Raw genomic sequence first — 20,027 nt, forward strand, 5'->3', positions numbered from 1 at the left:
TGTGTTTATATTCAGATTCAGATGTGCCCACCCATCCTTCCCTCTACACCAGTTGAAGGTGGAACAAACGGCATGTTACAAAAAATCAATACACTTGAGGAAAAGCACAATTTTAGTTATTTAGTAATAGATATATTTTATCTGTGCGTTAGTGATAAATGTAACTTTTCACACAGCTTTAAAAAGAAAAGAAACATCAATAGTATGAAATCATTATTTCAAATGGATTGTGTCCTCCCACGTATTCCTCATCGTTGACATGCAATGTCCAGTTTCAGCTGCTTCGACAATATTTTCAGCAGAGGGCACTGTGCGTCGATGGCATCGAGTCGATGTCCCTCGAAGACCTCCGTCGAGGGTATTGTCATCGTGAGGTATATATAGCTAGCGCAGCGCCCGTTGACCTTAGTTCTGTTTTCCTGCGTTAGCTCTTGATCCTAGTGAAATTCGTTGCTACTGCTCAGTTGGAAGGGCGAGAGGAATGGCCAGTCAAAAGGGCCAAAGAAGGTTTTCTCGTGGTGGACAATGTTGAGGTGCAAAGCCAGCTCAAACAGCAGCCTCCTTACAATTGGCTTCTGAAACAGCTGCCACAAAACCACTCTGAGATCATGAGCCACAGTTCACCAGTGGGGGGGGCAGACTGTCTCAGCATCTGCAAGAATGGCGAGACATTACTTTGGATGCTTGGGCGTTGGAAACCATATCCCACGGTTGTTGCCTTCCTTTTATAAGGAGACCTTAGAACAATCCACCAGGGAACCACTCTGAGGATTCTGGTTCTGCTCCTTGTGCAGGAGATTTTAACCCTGCTAGAGAGAGGTGCTATAGAACTTGTACCTGTAGCTGAGAGGAACAAGGGATCGTACTCCCCATTTTTTATTTTTCCCAAAAAGAATGGAGGACTGAGACCCACTTGGACTTAAAATACTTCAACAAGTTGCTCAGGAAGGACAAGTTCAAGATGGTCACACTTTTTTAGATCCTTCCTGCCCTCCAAGTACAGGACTGGGTGATGTCATTGGACCTTCAGGATGCTTATTTTCATGTGCCATTCCATCTCGAGCACAGATAATACCTGAGGTTCGCGGTTGGCGGCTCTCATTTTCAGTTTCGAGTTCTGCCATTCGGGCTGACCCCCGCCTGAGGGTTTTCACCAAGTTAATGGTGTTTGTGGCAGCAAGCCTCAAGAGAGGAGGGGATTCACGTCTACCCCTACCTGGATGATTGGCTGATCAGGGCACGATCTCCCGAACAATCTCTAGATCATCTCAGTCACCTGCCACTCAGACGTCCGATATGACCCCTTCCCAAAAGCTACAGTACATCAGGGCTGTACTAAACACATACTTGGGAAAGAGCTCACCACCTGAGGTGAGGGCTCAAGACATTGTTCAGATGGTTACCAAATTTCAGAGTACCCAGAATGTTCTGGCCGATTTTCTTTTCGAGCTTGCTCGGCCTCATGGCTGCCTGCATTTTTCTGGTGCCAGAGGCCCGCCTGAGAATGAGATCCCTCCAATGGGCTTGAGCACAGTGGTCCCAATTCTGGGAAAGATGTCGGACTGACTTCAGAGTCTCATAGGATCTTCTGTGGTGGATTCACAAGGAAAATAAATAGTAACAGGAGAACCTTTTTGGCAACCATGGCCGGAGATTACAATAGTGACAGACTCCTCACTCACAGGGTGGGGAGACCATGCCAAAGATCTGTCAATCAGTGGTTGTTGGTCTCCATTTGAGTCTACACATCAATCTTTTGGAGCAAAGGGCAATCAGACTAGCGCTAAGGCCTTCCTGCCCTCTTTCCGGGGAAAGAATGTCCTGATAATGACGGAAAACACAGTGGCCATGCACTATCTCAACAAGCGAGGAGGTGTAGGGTCACTACCACTGTGCAGAGATGCAATGCAGCTCTCATACTGGGCAATTCAAGAAGGAATCTCCCTATCTGCAGTTCATCTAGCCCGGGAGGAGAACACATGGCGGATGCTCCAAGCAGGCAGAGCACAGTTTCTCACGAGTGGGAACTAGCTCAGGAAGTCCTTCAAGCGATCTTCACCCTTTGGGTAACTCCTCAAGTGGATCTGTTCGCGACCGGTGTCAACCGGAAAAAGTGTGAACTGTACTGCTCCAGGGAATTTCCTCGAAGAGGAGCTCTAGGAGACGTGTTTGTGGTGGACTGGGAGTTTCCACTTCAGTACGCGTTTTCTCCAGTCCCCGTCATTCCTCATGTAATAAGGAGGTTGAGAAGGTCCGCGAAACACATGATCCTAATTGCTCCGGATTGGGTCAGAAGGGCGTCATACCCGGACCTTCTGGCCTGTCCATCTGTCCTCCAATTCGTCTTCCACAAAGAGAGGACCTTCTCTCTGGAGAAGAGGGTCAGGTTCTCCATCCAGAGGTCAAAACTCTCAATCTTCACGCTTTGTTTCTGAAAGGCTGAGATAAAAGGATTGGGATCTCCCGGTTGACGTGATGGAGGTGTTGCAGAAGGCCAGCAACAAAATCTTTGTGCCGTTGAAATAAGTTTTGCAACTGGTGCAAAGAAAAGAATGATGATCCTTTTCTGTGTAAAACTCCAGATGTCCTTTCTTTCCTTCTATCATTAGCTAATTTGGGCCTTCAGATAGGTTCCATCAAAGGATATTTGGCAGCGCTATCAATCTTTAAGCGCTCTTCAGAGGAATGCTCCTACTTCTAAATACCACTGGTGACTCAATTCCAAAAAGGGCTCACTAATGTGTTCCCTCCATCTCCCTTCCAGGTTCCACTTTGGGATCTCAATCTAGTTTTGAAATTCCTGATGTGTGCTCCATTTGAACCTCTGCACACACGTCCGCTAAGGTTAACCTTTAAGACAATACTATTGAAGGCCCTCACAGTGAGCGAGTTGCAGGCACTTTCATGCAATCCACCCTTTACTGTCTTCCACAAGGACAGGGTTGTTCTGAAGGTCAAACCCTCCTTTTTACCAAAAGTCGTTTCGAATTTGAGTCAGAAAATGGTTTTGACTTCCTTTTATCCTCCACCTCATCCTTGGAAGGAAGAGGAAAGACTCCATAGGTTGGACCCTAGGAGAGCGCTAAGCTTTTACATCTCCAGAATGTCCAAATTGAGAGTTGATGACCAACTTTTTCAGTTACGCAGGACACAATCTAGGTCAGGCTATTTCCAAACAGATTTTGTCTAGGTGGATAACCCTTGAGTGGAAGGAGGGGGCATTTTGAACCCCCCCTCCCTTATTCCTACGCTTCATGGGTAGGCCTAGTCGCAGCTGCTTTGGGTTCAGGGCCCCAGAGCGCTCGTGCGGGAATACCCTTAGGAACTGTGACCCCCTTGTGACACCCCGTATAACGGTGCAAGACCAGAGTGAATAAGACTCCATTTTGTAAACCACTGACTCCATTTTGTAACAGCAAGACAGTCGTGAAGTTCCAACACAGGCCTGCAGCTCTCCCAGCCAGGCACGTACAGCGAGCAAGCTACCCCCCCCCCTTCCCCCACACCTTCTCCTCTCTGCTGTTGTTCGGTTCCCATGAGAGACTAGCTGCGAGAATGCAACAAACTTTACACTGTATCTTCTGCTCTCCGTCTTACTTCATTGTCCCAGATACAGCCCTGAGCAGGGGACAGTGTGAAAGACATCCGTCTCTATAAACCTACCCCCACACCCAACAGACCCCAGCCATAAAATGCACCATCCCTATATTCCTTAGGACAGGGTCGACAGTCAGGAGTGACCCTTGAATCTGTTTGGCTGTTTCCCCGTTAAGGTGTGAATGATCAATGTGTCTTTTGCATGCAAGATTGTGTAAACCTAGTAATGGGTGTTACGCTCACCTGGCTCCCACAGAGGCGTCGATCTGAACTTGATAGCTGCGGTCTCCACCAATGTGACGCGTAGGGCCGAGATGACGGACTGGACTGGCCCACCTAGCTTCGTTTGCTTGGCCCGTAGGAATATTCTTCTGTAAAGGGAGAAAGGGAATTAACCACCCGTGGGGTTGAGTGTAAATCCCCCTACCCCCGCTGTTCTCCCCACAGATCACCTTTGATGTCCCCTCTTATAGTCTCACCTGATGGTTTGAAAAGATGAGCTCTCCATCCTGCATTGAGCGTAGGGGCGCGTTGATAACCAGTTGCTTCACTGGCTCGAAGGAATTGGTGAGTTCCAGAACAAAAAAGTTCACATGTCTGACTATTCACTCTTGTCCGATTCCTTGCAGTTTGCAGCTTGACCCCAGCGAAGAGTTCCTCGTGGTAGCTGACGAAGTTCAGGTAAGGATTTGGCTTGTCCTACACAGTTCAATAAAATAAGGCCAGAATGTAACCTGTGGCTTGCTCCCTTATTCAGGTGTGGAGAGAAAATATGAAGAGCGGGGAATAATGCCTCCGGTGGTAAAATTAGGTAAGTCTATTGTGGTGAGAAGAGTTCCCTTTGTTTGTCCCTTCGTCTCACCTTGTTGTCCTTTTGTTCCCCTTAGGGGCCGGGGTACGGCGAGGAAGCAATGGACAGTGCGCGACCCGTGAAGAGGAATAGTACCCCCGGCGGTAATCGGGTAAGTCTATGGGGGTAGATACTATTGCCTCTGTTTATTCCCTTGGCTCACCTTTGCTGTTCTTGTGTTCCCCTTAGGTGCCAGAGTGCGGCGGGAACGTGCAGAAGGATGCGGTGGATCGTGAGGATGCTGCGAAGGCCGGTGAGTTCAGCGCGGCGCTGCAGCAGGCGAGGCGGTGCGTAAAATGCTTCTTTCTTTCAGCTCGAAGGCGCGGTGGATCCGGAATTCAGGTAAGGATCGAAGATTTTGCTCTTATTCTAACCTCTTCTCCTTCTGTTCCTCCCTTTTTCTAGGAGCTGCAGACTTGAGGCGGGCGTGGCAGAAGACTGGATGCAGGTTTGCAGACACGGTGAGCGTTACTCTGCTGGATGCAGAATAACGCAAAGCGTGTGCTGCTCTTTGGGCGTGGTTTAATAGCCTCCAAAGTAGTCCCAGGTGAGTATTCCTCCCCAGCCCCACCGGAGTAAAAAATAGTCCCTAGGTAAAATAGTCCCTTCCAAGCCTCATTTGGCTTGGAGCTCTGCAGCATGGTCTGCATCAGGTAAGCTTGCAGCATGGTCTGCATCAGGTAAGTTCTACTCTGAGCCTGGCGCCTGTGGCGCCAGGACTGACTCTCCATAAGAGCCTGACACCATAGGCGCCAGGACCTTATCCAAACAGCCCCTAGCAGGGGTTTTTGGGCTTGCTCAAAATAATTTGATGCCTGCTTCCGGGGTTGCTGGACCTGGTCTGGTTCCCCGGGGGTTGGCATCATGACAATGGGGCAAGGTGTATAAGAATGAACAGTATAATGCATATGTGTAACTAGAAGTTCTTATGTTAAAGCTTAATTATGAACGTGTGATGTGTATTAACATGGTCATGGTCAAAGAATGCTCATAGGCATAGATTGCAATTACATAATACTTAACCAGTATAATACTGTACACACCAGCACTAAACTAACTCATTTTCCTAAATTCAAATATAAATATATGTACAATATCGTGTAAACATAATACAGCAGCTAATCACTCTAAACAAGCCACAATCTCTGCTAAGGCTGCGCGCACAGACCCCTGAGCCATGAATTGCTTTTAATGCAAGATGAATATTGATTGAAGCCTGCGTTTTAATTTCTTGATAAGTTCTTTATGATGAGAGCGTTTAGCCAGACGGTAATTATAGTATACTCTAAACCAGTATGACCTGAATGCAATATAGGAAGCCACGTGTAAAAGCCTGCATGTAGCACTGTTTTGAAGGCCCTGTTTCCTTGTGTAACGAGGAACCATACCGCAAAGAGGTTTCAATTCTCCTCTGCCCTTCATGGTGTCAAGGTAGATTAGCAGAGATTTAATGATGTTTGGACATCTGATCACTAACCCCCCCGACCCCCACAATGAAATGTATGCCCATGATGGTATGTTCCTAATGTGACCTTGCCATCCCAGCCGTATATTGGAATCCTCTTTGTTGTTATCAGATGGACACTCCAGGCCATAGTGACCTCATGAGCTCTACCCCTTAGACAGTATATCCTGAATAGTCTAAACAGGTCAAGCGCAGTATTTAATGGATGACGTTTAATCTATGGCCAGTAATAAATAACCCGCCTTTGAACCATGTTTTCATAAGTGTTTAAGCTATACGTTTTTGAGCTCACCGGACAAATAGATTATTGTAGTGAATGGATGGGAGTGTGTGGCCGCAAGGGCAAATATCAAATGGTTACTTCTTTTACAAAAGAAACATTACAAGTTGCTGCTCCTGCATACCAACTTGATGAGCCCAGCTAACTGATTGACCCAGAACACATCATCGTCTCATCATGTGCCCTCAAGCCAATCAAGTGCCGCCGACCCTATAGCACCTATAGGTGTCCACTCTTTGGAACCAATCCCAATTGTTCGTGTGCCCACTAGGCCTTCCCTCACCTTGATGATGATTTTCTTGTATAAAATTGTATTGTAACATGTTTTCTGCAGAGTGCTCTCGGCGTGAGCAGAGTAGATTCTGCTTGCCCTATTTTAGATAAAACCTTTGATACCACCAGCACTTGGTCTTGGTCTCATTCCCTCCTGGGATGCGTTTTCATTGACTCCAATGGGAGAAGTAACTGTATTTTTGGGGGCCATTCACTTACACCCTCACGATATCAGAATGCTGCATACTAGCAGGTAAAGACCCTCCTGAAAGTTTCAGAGCTCGTTCCACCAGGGACATCTACAGCCCTTCAAAGGCGTGTTCCAATTAGAAACATCTTTGAGGCTGCAACGTGGACTTCCATCCACACATTTACAAAACATTACTGTCTGCACGCTTCCCATGCTCAGAATGGTATATTTGGCAAAGCAGCTCTGCCCTTGAAAATGTTTAATTTGTAATTCTACACCCTCCTCCAATCATAATATTGCTTTAGGAGTCTGTCAAAGATAAGGAATACATGTGAGGACACAATCCATTTGAAGAACAAGTTATTTACCTCTGGTAACGTTCTTTCAACTTGATGTTCCTCCCACATATTCCTCATCGCCCTCCCAATTTACCCCTCTGTAGAATTTCCCATGCTATTACAGTTTCCGTCCACCAAGGCTGAGTACTGTCATGCCGGGACTATGGGCATCACTGCTTCAAGAGAAGGGGAAAAACAGAACTGATGCCAACGGGCACTGCGCGAGCTATATACCCTTTGATGAAATCACCCTGGACTGAGGTCTTTGCAGGACATCGACTCGACACCACCAACGCACAGCGCCCTCTGCCGAAAAAATAAATCTGAAGCTGGACATTACATGTCAAAGATGAGGAATATGTGGGAGGAACATCCAGTCGAAAGAATGTTACCAGGGGTAAGTAACTTGTTCTTCTTACAATATAAGGTCATGAAACCTATATAAAAAGAAATAAGAAGAGAAAGAGGCGCAACTATAATACTTTTGAACAAATAATCCAATTTAGAATCATCCTACACACAAGACAATACTGTTACTTTTTGTCAGCGAGTCCACCTAGTCTTCCCTCTGCTACTTGCCATACCTTAGTTCTGGCTATTGTCAACACAATTCAACCAAACATTCTCACTTAGTAAGCAATGTAAATCGTCATGTTTCCCATAGAATTTTTCGTAATACATATATAAAGGAGGGTTTATTTTCCTTGCTTTCATGAAACGTTGCAGCACACACAGTGCACTCTATACTTCATGCGACCTCTGGTCAGAAAAATAACAATCTGAGGACTTTGATGCATGAAGGATCATCTCCACTGTACATGCAGCAAGAGCAGGGATAGTGTTCCAGGAAAGCCCTGTAGATGCCCTTTTTTTCTGAAATCCAACAAAATAATGTAATACTCATCACAACCACTTGATGTCGGCCTATGCAAAGCATATGAATCTAAGAAGATAGAAGCAACAGAAAGATTACTGGCCTATCTGTTGTGTCACTGCAACCGCATAGTCACTAATTGTGGCCCTGCAGATGATATGAACTTCAACTCCCATAATCCGTCACCTTTCTACTGGCTAGGGATCATGTGAGTTGGAGTCCAAAACATCTGGAGGGTCACAGGAGTGATCATGGTTTAATGTCGCCATAAGGCCTACACACAATGGAGCAGCCAGTAATAATGAATCAATTATGCAAGTTAATACTGTCAGACAACTGAGAAATGCCCCGAAAACAAGTTCTTCCCACATCATGTAGATTATTGTCACTCTGACCGTTTTTAATGTATTCTTATCTTTCTATTTTTGTAAATTAATACAATAGTTCTTGGATTCAACCCATCTGTCTTGTGCTGGGGTTGATCTATAGTCTTGGAATGTTTTTTCTTGTAAAATTGAAGAGCAACATAATATTAATGGCAACCTATCAGTTTGACTAAGCTGAATCTCTGTAGCATTTTATTTTATTGTTTTTATTTTCAGCGTTGATCAGGTTTCCGAACCAGAGAAAATTGAGAGGCTTAGAAAAATGTCTCACTTGAAAGAACAGCAAAAGACCCTGCAAGATCAAGAGGTCACCACTGTACAGCAGATGGATCAGTTTCAACAGGCGATCTACAAATTTAAAGAGGAGCACACAAGACTAAAGTATGTTTTTTCCAGTTATTTTACAAACCAACTGTACCATAGTGATGTTTGAAATGAAAATGTTGTACTGTATTCTTAGGTGCTCACAAAAACATTAAAGGGCCTGGAATGTTAAGTTGAAATTAGACATGGGCACACCACATTTTGGGAACCACTTTCTCTAGGTATAATCATAGCCGTACGCAACATCAAGATGCACCTCCTCAACCATGCTCTACACCAGGTGTACTCTCAGGCATTTTATGATGTGGATCTTCTGGGGTAAAATGCATGGTTCTAATAGATTCCTTCCTCCCACAGATCTTAGGTGGATTTTCTCAAGCACCAGCTGTCCTATGAAACTTTTTCGGCCACCATGATGCGCCCCCCATTATCTCAGTTCCTTTCTTCTGCACAGTAGTTTGCTATTTAGGAATGCCACTTAGCGCTTGCTATTTTCTGACTGCGTCATGTCTAATACGCCAGGCTTCACGCTCTGCAGGGGATTGCAGGAGGACATTTTGGTGTCGGGAGGGCCCCCATAAGGTTATTCATTTACTTCGTAGGGCAGACCCACAACACAGAGGATTGTCGACTTGTTAACTTTCTCAATGAGGGAGTTACTTGGATGCCATTGAAGTCCCCGGCATCTGACCCTTCTTTGAAGATTTATGTGATTTGACTGAAGGTACAACCAGTTGAATCACATATTCTCGAAAGCTCTCCCACCAAATGCTCCCCTTTAAAATTTAGATGTGAGATCAGCACACCCCACCTTATGTGGAGTGCTGGGGAGATGCATGGTATCCCCTTTACTCACTGACCTGTTACCATTTTTGTTACAACGACAGGCTAACTCTTATGGCTGTTGGCAGTGAATCTACTTGAATGAATTTTTAGTTAATATTACTTGCAGACTGTCAAATCAGCCACGGTAATGCACAGAAGGGTCACCATTCTGCTAGAATGGTGGCTTCTTTCTTTGTTTGCCATTTGTAGTGTGCTTGTTGTTGCTTGGTCTTCCTCCGCTGTCCTAGGTGGGGGACATCCTGGTGGAAGTTTTCTCTTCAGTGGGAACCCTTTGTGTTTCCCACCAAGGCTCCAGAGTGTTTGTGAAGGCAAGAAGTGAGGGAGGCGTCCGAAACCCTGCAGCCCTTAATCTTTCTGGTGTGCCTGGAAGGAACCAGTTTCTACAAGGGAGCTGGCTGTCCTTATTGGACAGCCACCCGCTCCCCTTTCTGTAAACTGCAGGAAGTGTTTGCAGAAGTTGTGTGTGGGTTCCTGGGTAAAAGTAAGATTCTGGACTGAAAACTTTCTACAAACTTTGAAGTCTGTACTTACTTGCTGAAGGAGATATCCTATGGAACTCTGACTTTTCTGCACCCGATCCCCATCCTGACCTGCCTACCGCTGGCTCCTACATCACTAGTATCCCTCTTCTGCCTCTGAGATAACGCATGCCCTAGAATAGGGAAGAGTTCTAAAGTATAAGCCTCTGTCGTGAAAAGATCACAAATGTTCTTTATTGTAAATGTGTTGGTGTGTAATTTTGATTCCTAAATAGAATAAGTTGCAAAGTGTCCCAAAAGTTCTTACTTACCTTTTGAGTTGCTTGTAGCCCCTCTGAAAAGTATAAGGAGTTCTTTACTTCTCTCTGAATTGTGTTTATCTCTTCTAGAAAGTAATTGAGTAAGTATTGTTTTATTAGTCTGAAACGGAATGAGAATAAAAACTTACCAATAGGGTTTACTCGCTTTGAATAGCTGTTGCCATTCTAAAAGTGTACCTTTGGGTTTTGCTTAGCCTAAACTGCTTAAGTGCATTTCTAAAATAGTCTTAAGAGTACTTACTTAACTTCGAATTGTTTTCCTCATTTCTTAAATGTATCATTGTTATAACTGCCTATTCCTGTAATAGAAATAGTGTTCGTTTTTATATCAATAAGGTTACTTAACTTGAATAGCTGCTGCTCTTCTAAAATTGTAACATTGGTTTATGCTTACCTTGAACCGCTTAAGGCATTCTAAAACTGTCTTGAGTTCTTAAACATGAGTAGCTGACTGCCCCGCTTATCTAAATCCAGTACTTGCCTTTGAACTGTGTTCTGAAAAGTAATGCTAGTTTAACTGTATCAATTCTAACAGAAGAAGTTACATATGTTGCAAGGTGTATACTTGTAACAGTGTTGGTCTAACTAGGTGATTCTTGAAACTGAATAGCACTGATGGATATGACCAATTGGGTCTGTTACCTTTGAATTACTTATTGTATTCTAAAAGCCGTACTCATTTGGTGTTACTCCCCATGAATAGCTGATTGCCACTCTAAATGTGTATCATTAGGTTTTACTCACCTTGAACTGCATATTGCTGTTCTAAATAAGGATATATTTTGGTTTGCATTCCATAGTATTGCTTGTTTTATAGTTGTGTTTGACCTATGAAATAGTACTTAACTTGCCAAAGTTTTATCTATGCCTATATGTATATAAAATAAACAATTATTTTTACAATACATAAGTGTGTCAGTGGTTCTTTGGACCATATTGCATTCTGCAATTTCTTTGTACCTATCTACAGCCCTTTATCACGCCTAAGAAAAGCCTGGCTGCTCCGTCATGCTACCAAATATCTCAGGCGGTACAGTCTTTAAGAGTGGAGTTTATTTTTTTTAAACCTCTTTATTAACAGATTTTACCTTTGTCACATAAAACCAAACAAAACTTATGGAACACTATGTAACATCAGGGATATAACCCCACCGGCAGTAGCAGAATATCCTGCCAATCTATATAACATTCTCTAGTGTTTTGAAAACTCAGTCTAACAGAAAAAAATACCATGCAAGCCATACCCTTCCTAGACATCATAACCAAACACATAAAGCAAAGCAAGAAAACACACCACACGCACCTCCCACACTCACTCACCCCCTTAACCCTGTGGCCCAGGTCCTTCACCAACCATTTGAGCACAACACAAAGCAGTCCATACTAACCATACACGATGTGAAAGGGCGCCCACAGTTCCAGATAAAGGTCCTCTCAACCTTGCTTACGGAACAAAACTCTCTCTCACAGTCTGACAAGTGGAGTTTCTGTATTGCCTCTTGTATAGTTTAACGAAGCACTTAGGTGGACTTTAGAAAAACTGTCCTTAAACCTTGTGCTTCTTTCCATTAGGCAATGTGTGTACGGTTGTGGAGTTTATTGGTCGGTCCGCACCCTTGAACCCAGTAATGTTTTCCAGTCGTGGATGCCTTATTTCCCTTCATCCCTGCAGTCCATTAGATTGCTTGCTCCTCTCCCCCAATGTCCCTTTCGACTTTCCCTCTTTCAAGCTCCCTCGCGCAAATAAGCCCAGCGGCATTGCTCCAGCCAGAATAGAGGCATAGGTGGCTGGAGTGGTGGGGTTGCTGCCGCACTGTGGTCCCTGGCTGATGCTTGCGAACACATGCATCTTTGTCTCCTGCTGAGTCCCGCCATTTAACTGGTTCTTAGGATACTGGAAATTTGGGTTACAGTGATGCTGATTGCTCTTGATTGGGAGGATGTGGTACCAGAGCTTTTGGGCATGTACATTGGTCATCCTTGGTGACACACTTTTTCTTCCACTCGAGGGCAGGTCTTCCATCAGAGCCTTAAAAGCCTCAACCTTTATATTTGGCTGAAGGGAGGTTGCAATATAAGGAGTGAAATCTGTCTGTCCTTGATGTACTACTTTCTGCCAACAGGCCTGCCACAAAGAATGTCTATGCCTGCAGGTGGCTTTGGTTTTCAGCTGTGTGAGGTTTGAACTCTTATCTGCCCAACCTCCTCTACGCTTGATTTTCTGCTTCCCTTGGCCCAGCAGGGCCTACAGAATGGAACCGTGAAGGGGTACTTGCACTATTCACACTGTTGTGCAGTTTTTACAAGGACTTTCTAAGCAGTTCTGGCTGTCCTTGACCTCTCCAGTTTATTGTTGCAGCATTCGATTCAAAACTTTTTCTTACATTCCTTGTGGCTGTTAGGGAGATCTTTCAATTTTAGGCTTCATCCCCTCTCATAGTCAGCCCCCAGCACTTTTTGCTGGACTTCTGGACCTTTGGGCCTCATCACGAGTTGGGCGTTAGCCCTTAAATGCGGCGTTAATGGTATTATTATTATTATATTTATTATTATTACCGTAACAGGAATTTGGTTTATTTACCCCTAGTTCTGAGCTGGGGTAAATTTGCACACATAAAATACTCAATTTCAGCGCATTTATCGCAAAGGACCCAATGGGGAATGGGGATTAACAGTTAGCGCCCAACCCGTGATCCGGCGCTAATACCGCCGGATCGGTGGGCGCTAACTCTAATATACTTGGGCAGTATCTCAGCTGGCATTCTGGCAAACTCGTGATTGGCCCTTTTTCTTTAATCCTGAATGAGTGGAGTCTTTTTCCACTCAGTCATTCTTGTGGGCTCTGTCTTTTGGAACTCTATTCTTTATATTCTACCTGTGCTATAGAGCCTGTCGGCTACACAGCTCTTGAAGGCATCTGTATTTTACAATGGCAGCACACAGCTCCTTATGTGCAGTGTTGCTGGCGACGCTTAGGGTCCTCCTTTGAGATTCTTTTTATTATCCTCAAGTAACTACTGTTCTTACTTAGTATCTCTTCCAAAACTTTATAGTCTGAGAGATTGGCACACACCACCTTAGTTGGAGTGTCAAAGGGATACCCAGTTTCCCCCTTCTCTCTGCTCCTCTGACTTTTGAGTCACATAGACAATCTCCTAGTTGTGGATGGTGGCAGTGTACGTGTTCTACCAACTATTGTGTAATTTTGATATCACAGGCTTCTCCATAGCCGCTGTAGTGCACAATAGGGGCACCCAATTACCAACTTGGTGCCCTCCCTTCTTTTTTAGCCATTGGTAGCGTGGTTATTCTTTATTAGTCCTTCTAATAAAGGGGAGGCCTGTATGTGCTTTTTGCCTTGGACGGGAACCATTGGGTGTCTCTGCCTAGGCTCAAGAGTGTCTGGGCAGGTAAGAAGTGGGGGGAGTTTTCAAACCCCTGTCCTTTGCCTGCCAGAGTGCCTAAATAGAACAAGTTCTCGCTGGGGGTCTGGCTTTCCTGATTGAACAGCTAAGCGCCCCTTTCTGTAAAATGCTGACAGAGATTGCAGAGGAGTGTGTGCTGTAACTGTATAAAAGGTGAGGCTTTTGAGTGAAAAGCAGGTTGATTACTGGAAGCTGAAGTAACCGAAGAAGACTACGACCAGAGACACCTGCAGACCATTTATAACACTGTGAAGCGACCACTACTGTCCTGACCCAGTTTTCTGTGCGACAGAGGAGCTCCAAAGAGGACTCCTTCCTTTTGGCTAGATGGAACAACCAGTCCCAAGACCAACTTTGAATTGAGCCATCTCCCGAGAGCCTGTGAATTTACAGGGCTGCAGAAACCCAATACTATGAGACCTGCTTCCCATTTTGAGTGCATCGTCGTGGACCTCACAGGGAGAGAGACTCCTCTTGAGGACAAGGACTTCCTTTCCATCCAGGAACTCCCTAGACCCCTTTGAGGAGTTGACAAGAATATCTGATAACCACTCAAGTCACTCCAAACCAGTTACTTTGGTTGTAATACCAGAAAGCCGATGCGAGTGAAGGAAACACTGCACTTTGCAGGTGGGGTTCAAACTCAGTTATACAAGAAAGTGACTTCTAACATCATCTTTGACACACCTTGAACACAAAAATCATGTGACTATGAGATATGCCCTGTTTTGAAAAAGGCTCAGTTCGGCCCAAAACACGTGTCACTAAAAGGGCTCGCCCTTGGGAGATCAATGATTTATACATATATTGAAGTTGTTCCACAACAAAATACAGACATTTGTAACTGAAACTGAATGAGTGTGGCGCAGTCATTGTGTGAATCCCCCAAAAAACTTTGCAAAACCTCGGAGGTGGGGTAGTGGTTCCTCCGAATCTGTTTTCACACCGACGCGACACCTGTATATTGAACATTCAAGAGGTCGCAAGGCCTAAGAGATTGACTCCCAAAAATTACCCCACTTCTAATTTTTCCAAACCAGTTACTATCTGTTACTGCAATATCCCCAAGAATCCACCTCATCAGGCCATTTGCACTGTGAAGAAGAATGCAAGAACCACACAGAGTACTCCGTGGTTGGCAGCCAACCACACTGGGTCGTAGAATATGGACCAAGGAGCCACAATTACTAAAGTGAAAGAAACAAAGGACTGTGTGTGTCTACGCTAGGGAGGACCCAGTGTTGTCTAATAAAGAGAAGGACTAGTGAAGTTTGTCACTGGAGCTCAGGAAGTTCAAACCAGGGCTGAGGAAGAAGCCAGGAGATGCAGACCCGTCCAGAGCATAGGGGCTGCCTTAAAGCTGACAAAGGAGGCACGGAGCAGAGCTGTGTACCTGGGAAGAACCTGGAGACAGTGTCACGACCCAGAAAGGGTGAATCAAGTGGTCCCAGAACTGCGCCGATACTGTAGCAGTAAGGGCCAACGACCGAAGCGTTTGTGCCAGAATGTGGAACCTGAGCACACGGGAGGAACTGTTGACACCTACCTGATTCAAAAGAGGTAAGATGAGCTGCAGAAGATCTGGGTGAGGGACCGATTGGAAAGAGAGTGAAGGTTACCAATGATACATTCATATTAATAATGGGGATAATAAGGAAAGACTGCTGAAATCGGAAGATCTATCAGTAATATCTGGCCCTTTTACTCATCAGCATCAGCTTGTTGCAGGCGCTGCAGAGTTCTTGTATGAAAAGGATTGTTAATATTTTTGTTGATTTCAATGTTCTGATGGTGTCATGTTACTGTGTTCTGGTAATGGGAACATATTTTAGATTTTGGCAGTGGAGCAATCTTAGGCTCCCTATGATTGAGTAATGTAATCTGTTTCACTTTGGGGCCAATGTGTCACTTGAACACTGCTTGCATGAGATTAAAGACCAAAACATAATTGGGCCATAGAAGGAAAATAAGATGTCGAGATTGTATTATGTAAGCAGAAGATGAGGCAGTCAGCGGAAGAGTACCTTGGTGAAAGATTGATTTCATTACACTAAACAACCAAAATGTTCCAGAGGTTAAGGGCACCATGCCCAGTTTTTCACCCAGAAACCCAAAGTATACCATCTCAGAAAAGTTTCAATAGAAATACCATTAAAACTAAGCCCTCCGACATCAGAGCCACAAACAAGCCTTAACATTTCTTTTTTATGAAGAAATAAAAAAATCTGTTTTGGTGTAATTGGAATGCAAGCAGTTTAATAACAAAGGAATCTAGTGCGAAAAGAGACAGCAGCTTCAAAATAAAGGATTCTAATGGATTGCCCTCTCCCTCAGAAATCCCATCTCAGATAATCCTCCCAGACGCTAATCTGGCATCAAGAAGATCTTCAACCACCTGGGGATACATTGCAGCTCCTTACCGGCTCTGCCTGGTGCCCCAGAATCTGGGTGTGATATCATGGATATGTATGTACACCGCTGTGTCCTTTCTACGTGGTCAAACACTGCTTGTTTTTGTGTGACCGTGTCATTTCTCTAGTCAGGGTATGTTAGGAAAGATTTTCTTTTTGCACCTTTCCCTCCATAGCGACTACGGTACAGTTTGCTTATTGTCATGGGGTTCTGTGTGTGACAAGACTTTAGAAATTCCACCCACCTTGGATTAACTGGGTTGCACCCCTTGAGTTTAGCCTGAACTACCCAAAGGTTTGGTAGTTGTGGATGAGCAGCCATGGTTAGCCTAGGAGGGAGGAGGGGCTGTAGCGAGACGCACAGAAACCAGAGCATGCACTTAGTTCAAGGAAACTCTTACACATGTTAATGTTAAAGCTATTTGTACTGCACTCTGTCACCACTAAGGATTGTAGCATTCAAGAAAGGTAAGTACTATCACACAATATAATAAGAGAATAGTGTCAATATTCACAGAGTTAAATACTTCAGAATAGCAATAATGTTAACCAATCACATATTCAAACCTCCTGAAACATATGTGCAAATTTATCGAAACTTTGATAACTTAACTTCAGCTTAGCCTATCTTTGAAAGTCTAACCCGATCTTAGGTGGGTTTCTCAGTCTGAGGGGACACCGGGGAATCAGCGACTAAGGGCTATGTAAGACAAGTTAAGAAAGCAGAGTTCAGGGTATCTGTCACCCCTCTGATTGTGTCGTTTACTGTATTTTTTATTTTTATTTAAAATTTGTGCACATTTTATTACAAAAAATTCTTACATCCTTCATGAAAGAAAGACAATTTATGATCCTAAAAGTTCCTAAGAAGGGAGAGAGAGAGTGAAAAGTAGAAGTGAAGATCAAAATGGACTTTTTCTAAGCTCTCGTAAGGTCAATGTTCTGCAGGAATTGAGTCACTGCGATGTTCTCGTACATTCTCTCTCCCTCCATTAAGCGGTTCCACCAAAACTCCTCCTCGTAGTGAGATAGGTCCTTGAACAGGTGAATCACATGGGTCGATCTCTTTCTCCAGGCCTTTACAGTCCAAGAGGAGATGTCTGATAGTTTCCTTTTGTTCCAACATCTCACAGAAACGACATGAGTGTGAGGTCGAAATCCCTCTGATTGCTCTAACTTCATTTGTTGCAATGATATTTAAACAAGCTCTCATGAAGGTTTGCCGGGACTGACGATTTAGAAATTTCTTCAGATATGGTCTTGTATCATTCAGTTTCCTGCTTACCAATAAATGGTGCGATACTGATTTGTAATCTGAAGCAGAATCTTGAGTTCTTATCCAGTCCCACGTTTCTAGTTTAGTGGTCACTTTTGTTGGATTGTTTATAAGATCCAATTCCGTGGATCATATCTCAGTAGGGATATCCTTGACTTTCTGTGCCCATGGTTTCAAAGCACTGGAGTTCTGGTCGTAGAGTTCATTGTGAATGATGACGATTTTTGGGCGTTTAGGGATAATCAGTTGTCTGAACAGACTTAAACAATTTCTGTCTAGGATGGCACTTAGTGATGAAATACAGAGCGCTCCCTTCTGATCAGGACCATTGGTGTTGATGATGGAAGATTCAACAGGCTCCTCCAGAAGAGACTTTTAAGTTTCTGCCACAGGTCGTCCGGGAGCGTTAAGAAAGCCTCTGTTCCGTATAGGATTGCAGGGACGATCTTTGTTCTGTAGAATTGAATGATTGGTTTTGAAGAACATGTACAGAATTTTCTTTCTATTCTTTTTTGCTTGGGTGGTCAGGTGTTTCATCTTGTCCCAGAGTTTTTGTTGCATGTTCTTGTCTGTGGGGTTGTTACTCAAGATGACACCAGGGTACTTAAATTCTTCCACCGTTTGGATTTTTACTCCCTCCAGAAGCCAAGTAAAGTTGGTCTTTGTTTTAGATGATTTTTGGACTATCATAGTTTGCGTTTTCGAAGTGTTGATTTCCAAGTTGTTGTTTCTTATTTATATGCTCAGATTGTCAAGCTGCCTCTGAAGGCCAATTGGGGTTTGGTCTAGGATGGTTAAATCGTCCACGTATAAAAGACGCAAAATCTTGGTTCCACCCAACTTCGGTGGGAAGGATCTAACCTGTGGCTCTGTCTCTTTATAGTCCCATAGGTATGCACTGAACAGGGTCGGCGACAGGGGACAGCCCTGCTTGACACCTCTCGACGTAGAGATAGGTTTGGAGATGGTTCCTTGTAGGGGTGTCACGGTATTAGTTTTATGACGGTACAATAACCTTCTTGCCAAATGACGGTATATCATGGTTATCGCGGTATAGCAGGTGGAGTTAACTAATCTTAACAAATATTTTCTAAAAGGTCATAAATTGTCAGATTTATCATCACAAACAAAACCAGGCATCTAGGGCCAGAATTGGGCTTTTCAACATACTTTCCACTGAAATGCCACCCCTTGCTTCCACCAAACACACGTGTGGAGAGGAGAGGCGGAGGGGAGCCCTGCTGCGACTGGCAAAGCAAACTGAATAGCTTTTCTTAAGTGGTCATTTTGGCTTTTAGCCCCCCCCCACTGGCTACTGGTGAAGATGAACATGTTGCTATCTTGATAACCTGCATGCCACAGATCAATGGAGTCTGATGGTAGTATACGCTTGTGCGCATACACACACACACACGCACGCACTCTATCTTTACATTACAGCCTTCAGTTTACTTGCGGGCCAAAAGGTGTTCAGTAATCACGGACATGTTACACTTTGGCATGGCAGCAGAGAATACCCACAGAGATGAGTACATTTCGCACTGTGACTTATTATATGTAAATTCAATGATGGAACCAGGGAAATCCCCCATTGTCATATGTTTAGAAAACATTATCCATTATAAATATATAAACGCCAACCCAAAGTAAACACTTTTCCTTCTTGGCACTGTATTTATTCTTCCTATTGCTAACATATTGATTTTGTGTCAGGCACGTGTGGTTTATGGAATGGCATTAAAAACTGCTCCAACTGAAACTACTTGGCAGACGGCACATCCAACAGTGCAAAACCAAGACTGCGCAGCACTTGCTTACTGCAGCCTTTCCAAATCAGATTGAAAAGCACACTTAGCGGTATGAACGGTATACCGGTATAAACAATGTGACGGTTATTATTGTTCAGTTAAGTGGTTCACGGTATCTTTAACGGTATACCATAATACCGTTACATCCCTAGTTCCTTGTTGGTCCAATCTTACAGATATAGATGTTTCTGTGTGAAGTGCCTGGATTTGTTCCAAGATGAAGTCTGTGCATTTATTTCTTTTTAGCTTTTCCCAGAGAAGCTCCCTGTTGACCTGGTCGAAAGCCTGGACCAGGTTAACAAAGGCCACGTAAATTGGGGGTCCTCCATCTTTCGTTTTCTCCTTTAAGGTGTTAATTAGGAGGACATTAACCAAGTTTCCGAGATTTTTAACAAAGCCTGATTGAAATGGGTCAGTGACATCTGTGTCTGCTGCCCAAAGTTGAAAGAGGTCCAGTATTGTGGCTCCGTAGAGCTTGCCAATAACATCAAGCAAGTCTATTGGTCTATATTTCTTAGGGTTATCTCTTGGTCTGTCATAGATTGGGACTATGGTTGCTTTTATCCAGGATAGATGTATTGATTTTGTTCTTGTTATTCTGTCAAAGACGGCTCTAACAAACACAGCCCATTGTTCCGGAGCATGTTTTAAATGTGCGTTTGTTAGGTCGTCGGGTCCTGGGGCTCTTGAGTTTTTCAGTTTTCGAATTTTCGTTTTGATAGATGTTACGTCGATAGCTATACTCCGTTCCACTTCAGATTTAGGTTGAGGATGATGATACTCTAAATTTGGATTTTTAACGAGTTCTGTGAAGTGGGAATTCCAGTTCTGTTCGCCAACGCAGTTATGTAGTCTATTTGCCGAACTGTTTGTTGAAGATTTTAT

At 44.0% G+C, this 20,027-nt stretch overlaps 1 protein-coding gene across 2 annotated transcripts in view; it reads left to right on the top strand.

Moving 5' to 3' along the window:
- SMC6 (structural maintenance of chromosomes 6) overlaps positions 1-20,027 on the top strand; it is a 2,412,589-nt gene that overhangs the window by 1,023,228 nt on the left and 1,369,334 nt on the right. For both annotated transcript variants that reach the window (XM_069605927.1, XM_069605928.1), the window contains one exon: positions 8,470-8,634. In XM_069605927.1, the coding sequence (XP_069462028.1) occupies positions 8,470-8,634 (165 nt within the window). The remainder of the gene's footprint in view (positions 1-8,469; positions 8,635-20,027) is intronic.

The sequence above is a fragment of the Ambystoma mexicanum genome, chromosome 4p (genome assembly GCF_040938575.1).
Source record: "Ambystoma mexicanum isolate Mex_15411 chromosome 4p, UKY_AmexF1_1, whole genome shotgun sequence".
NCBI lineage: Eukaryota > Metazoa > Chordata > Amphibia > Caudata > Ambystomatidae > Ambystoma > Ambystoma mexicanum.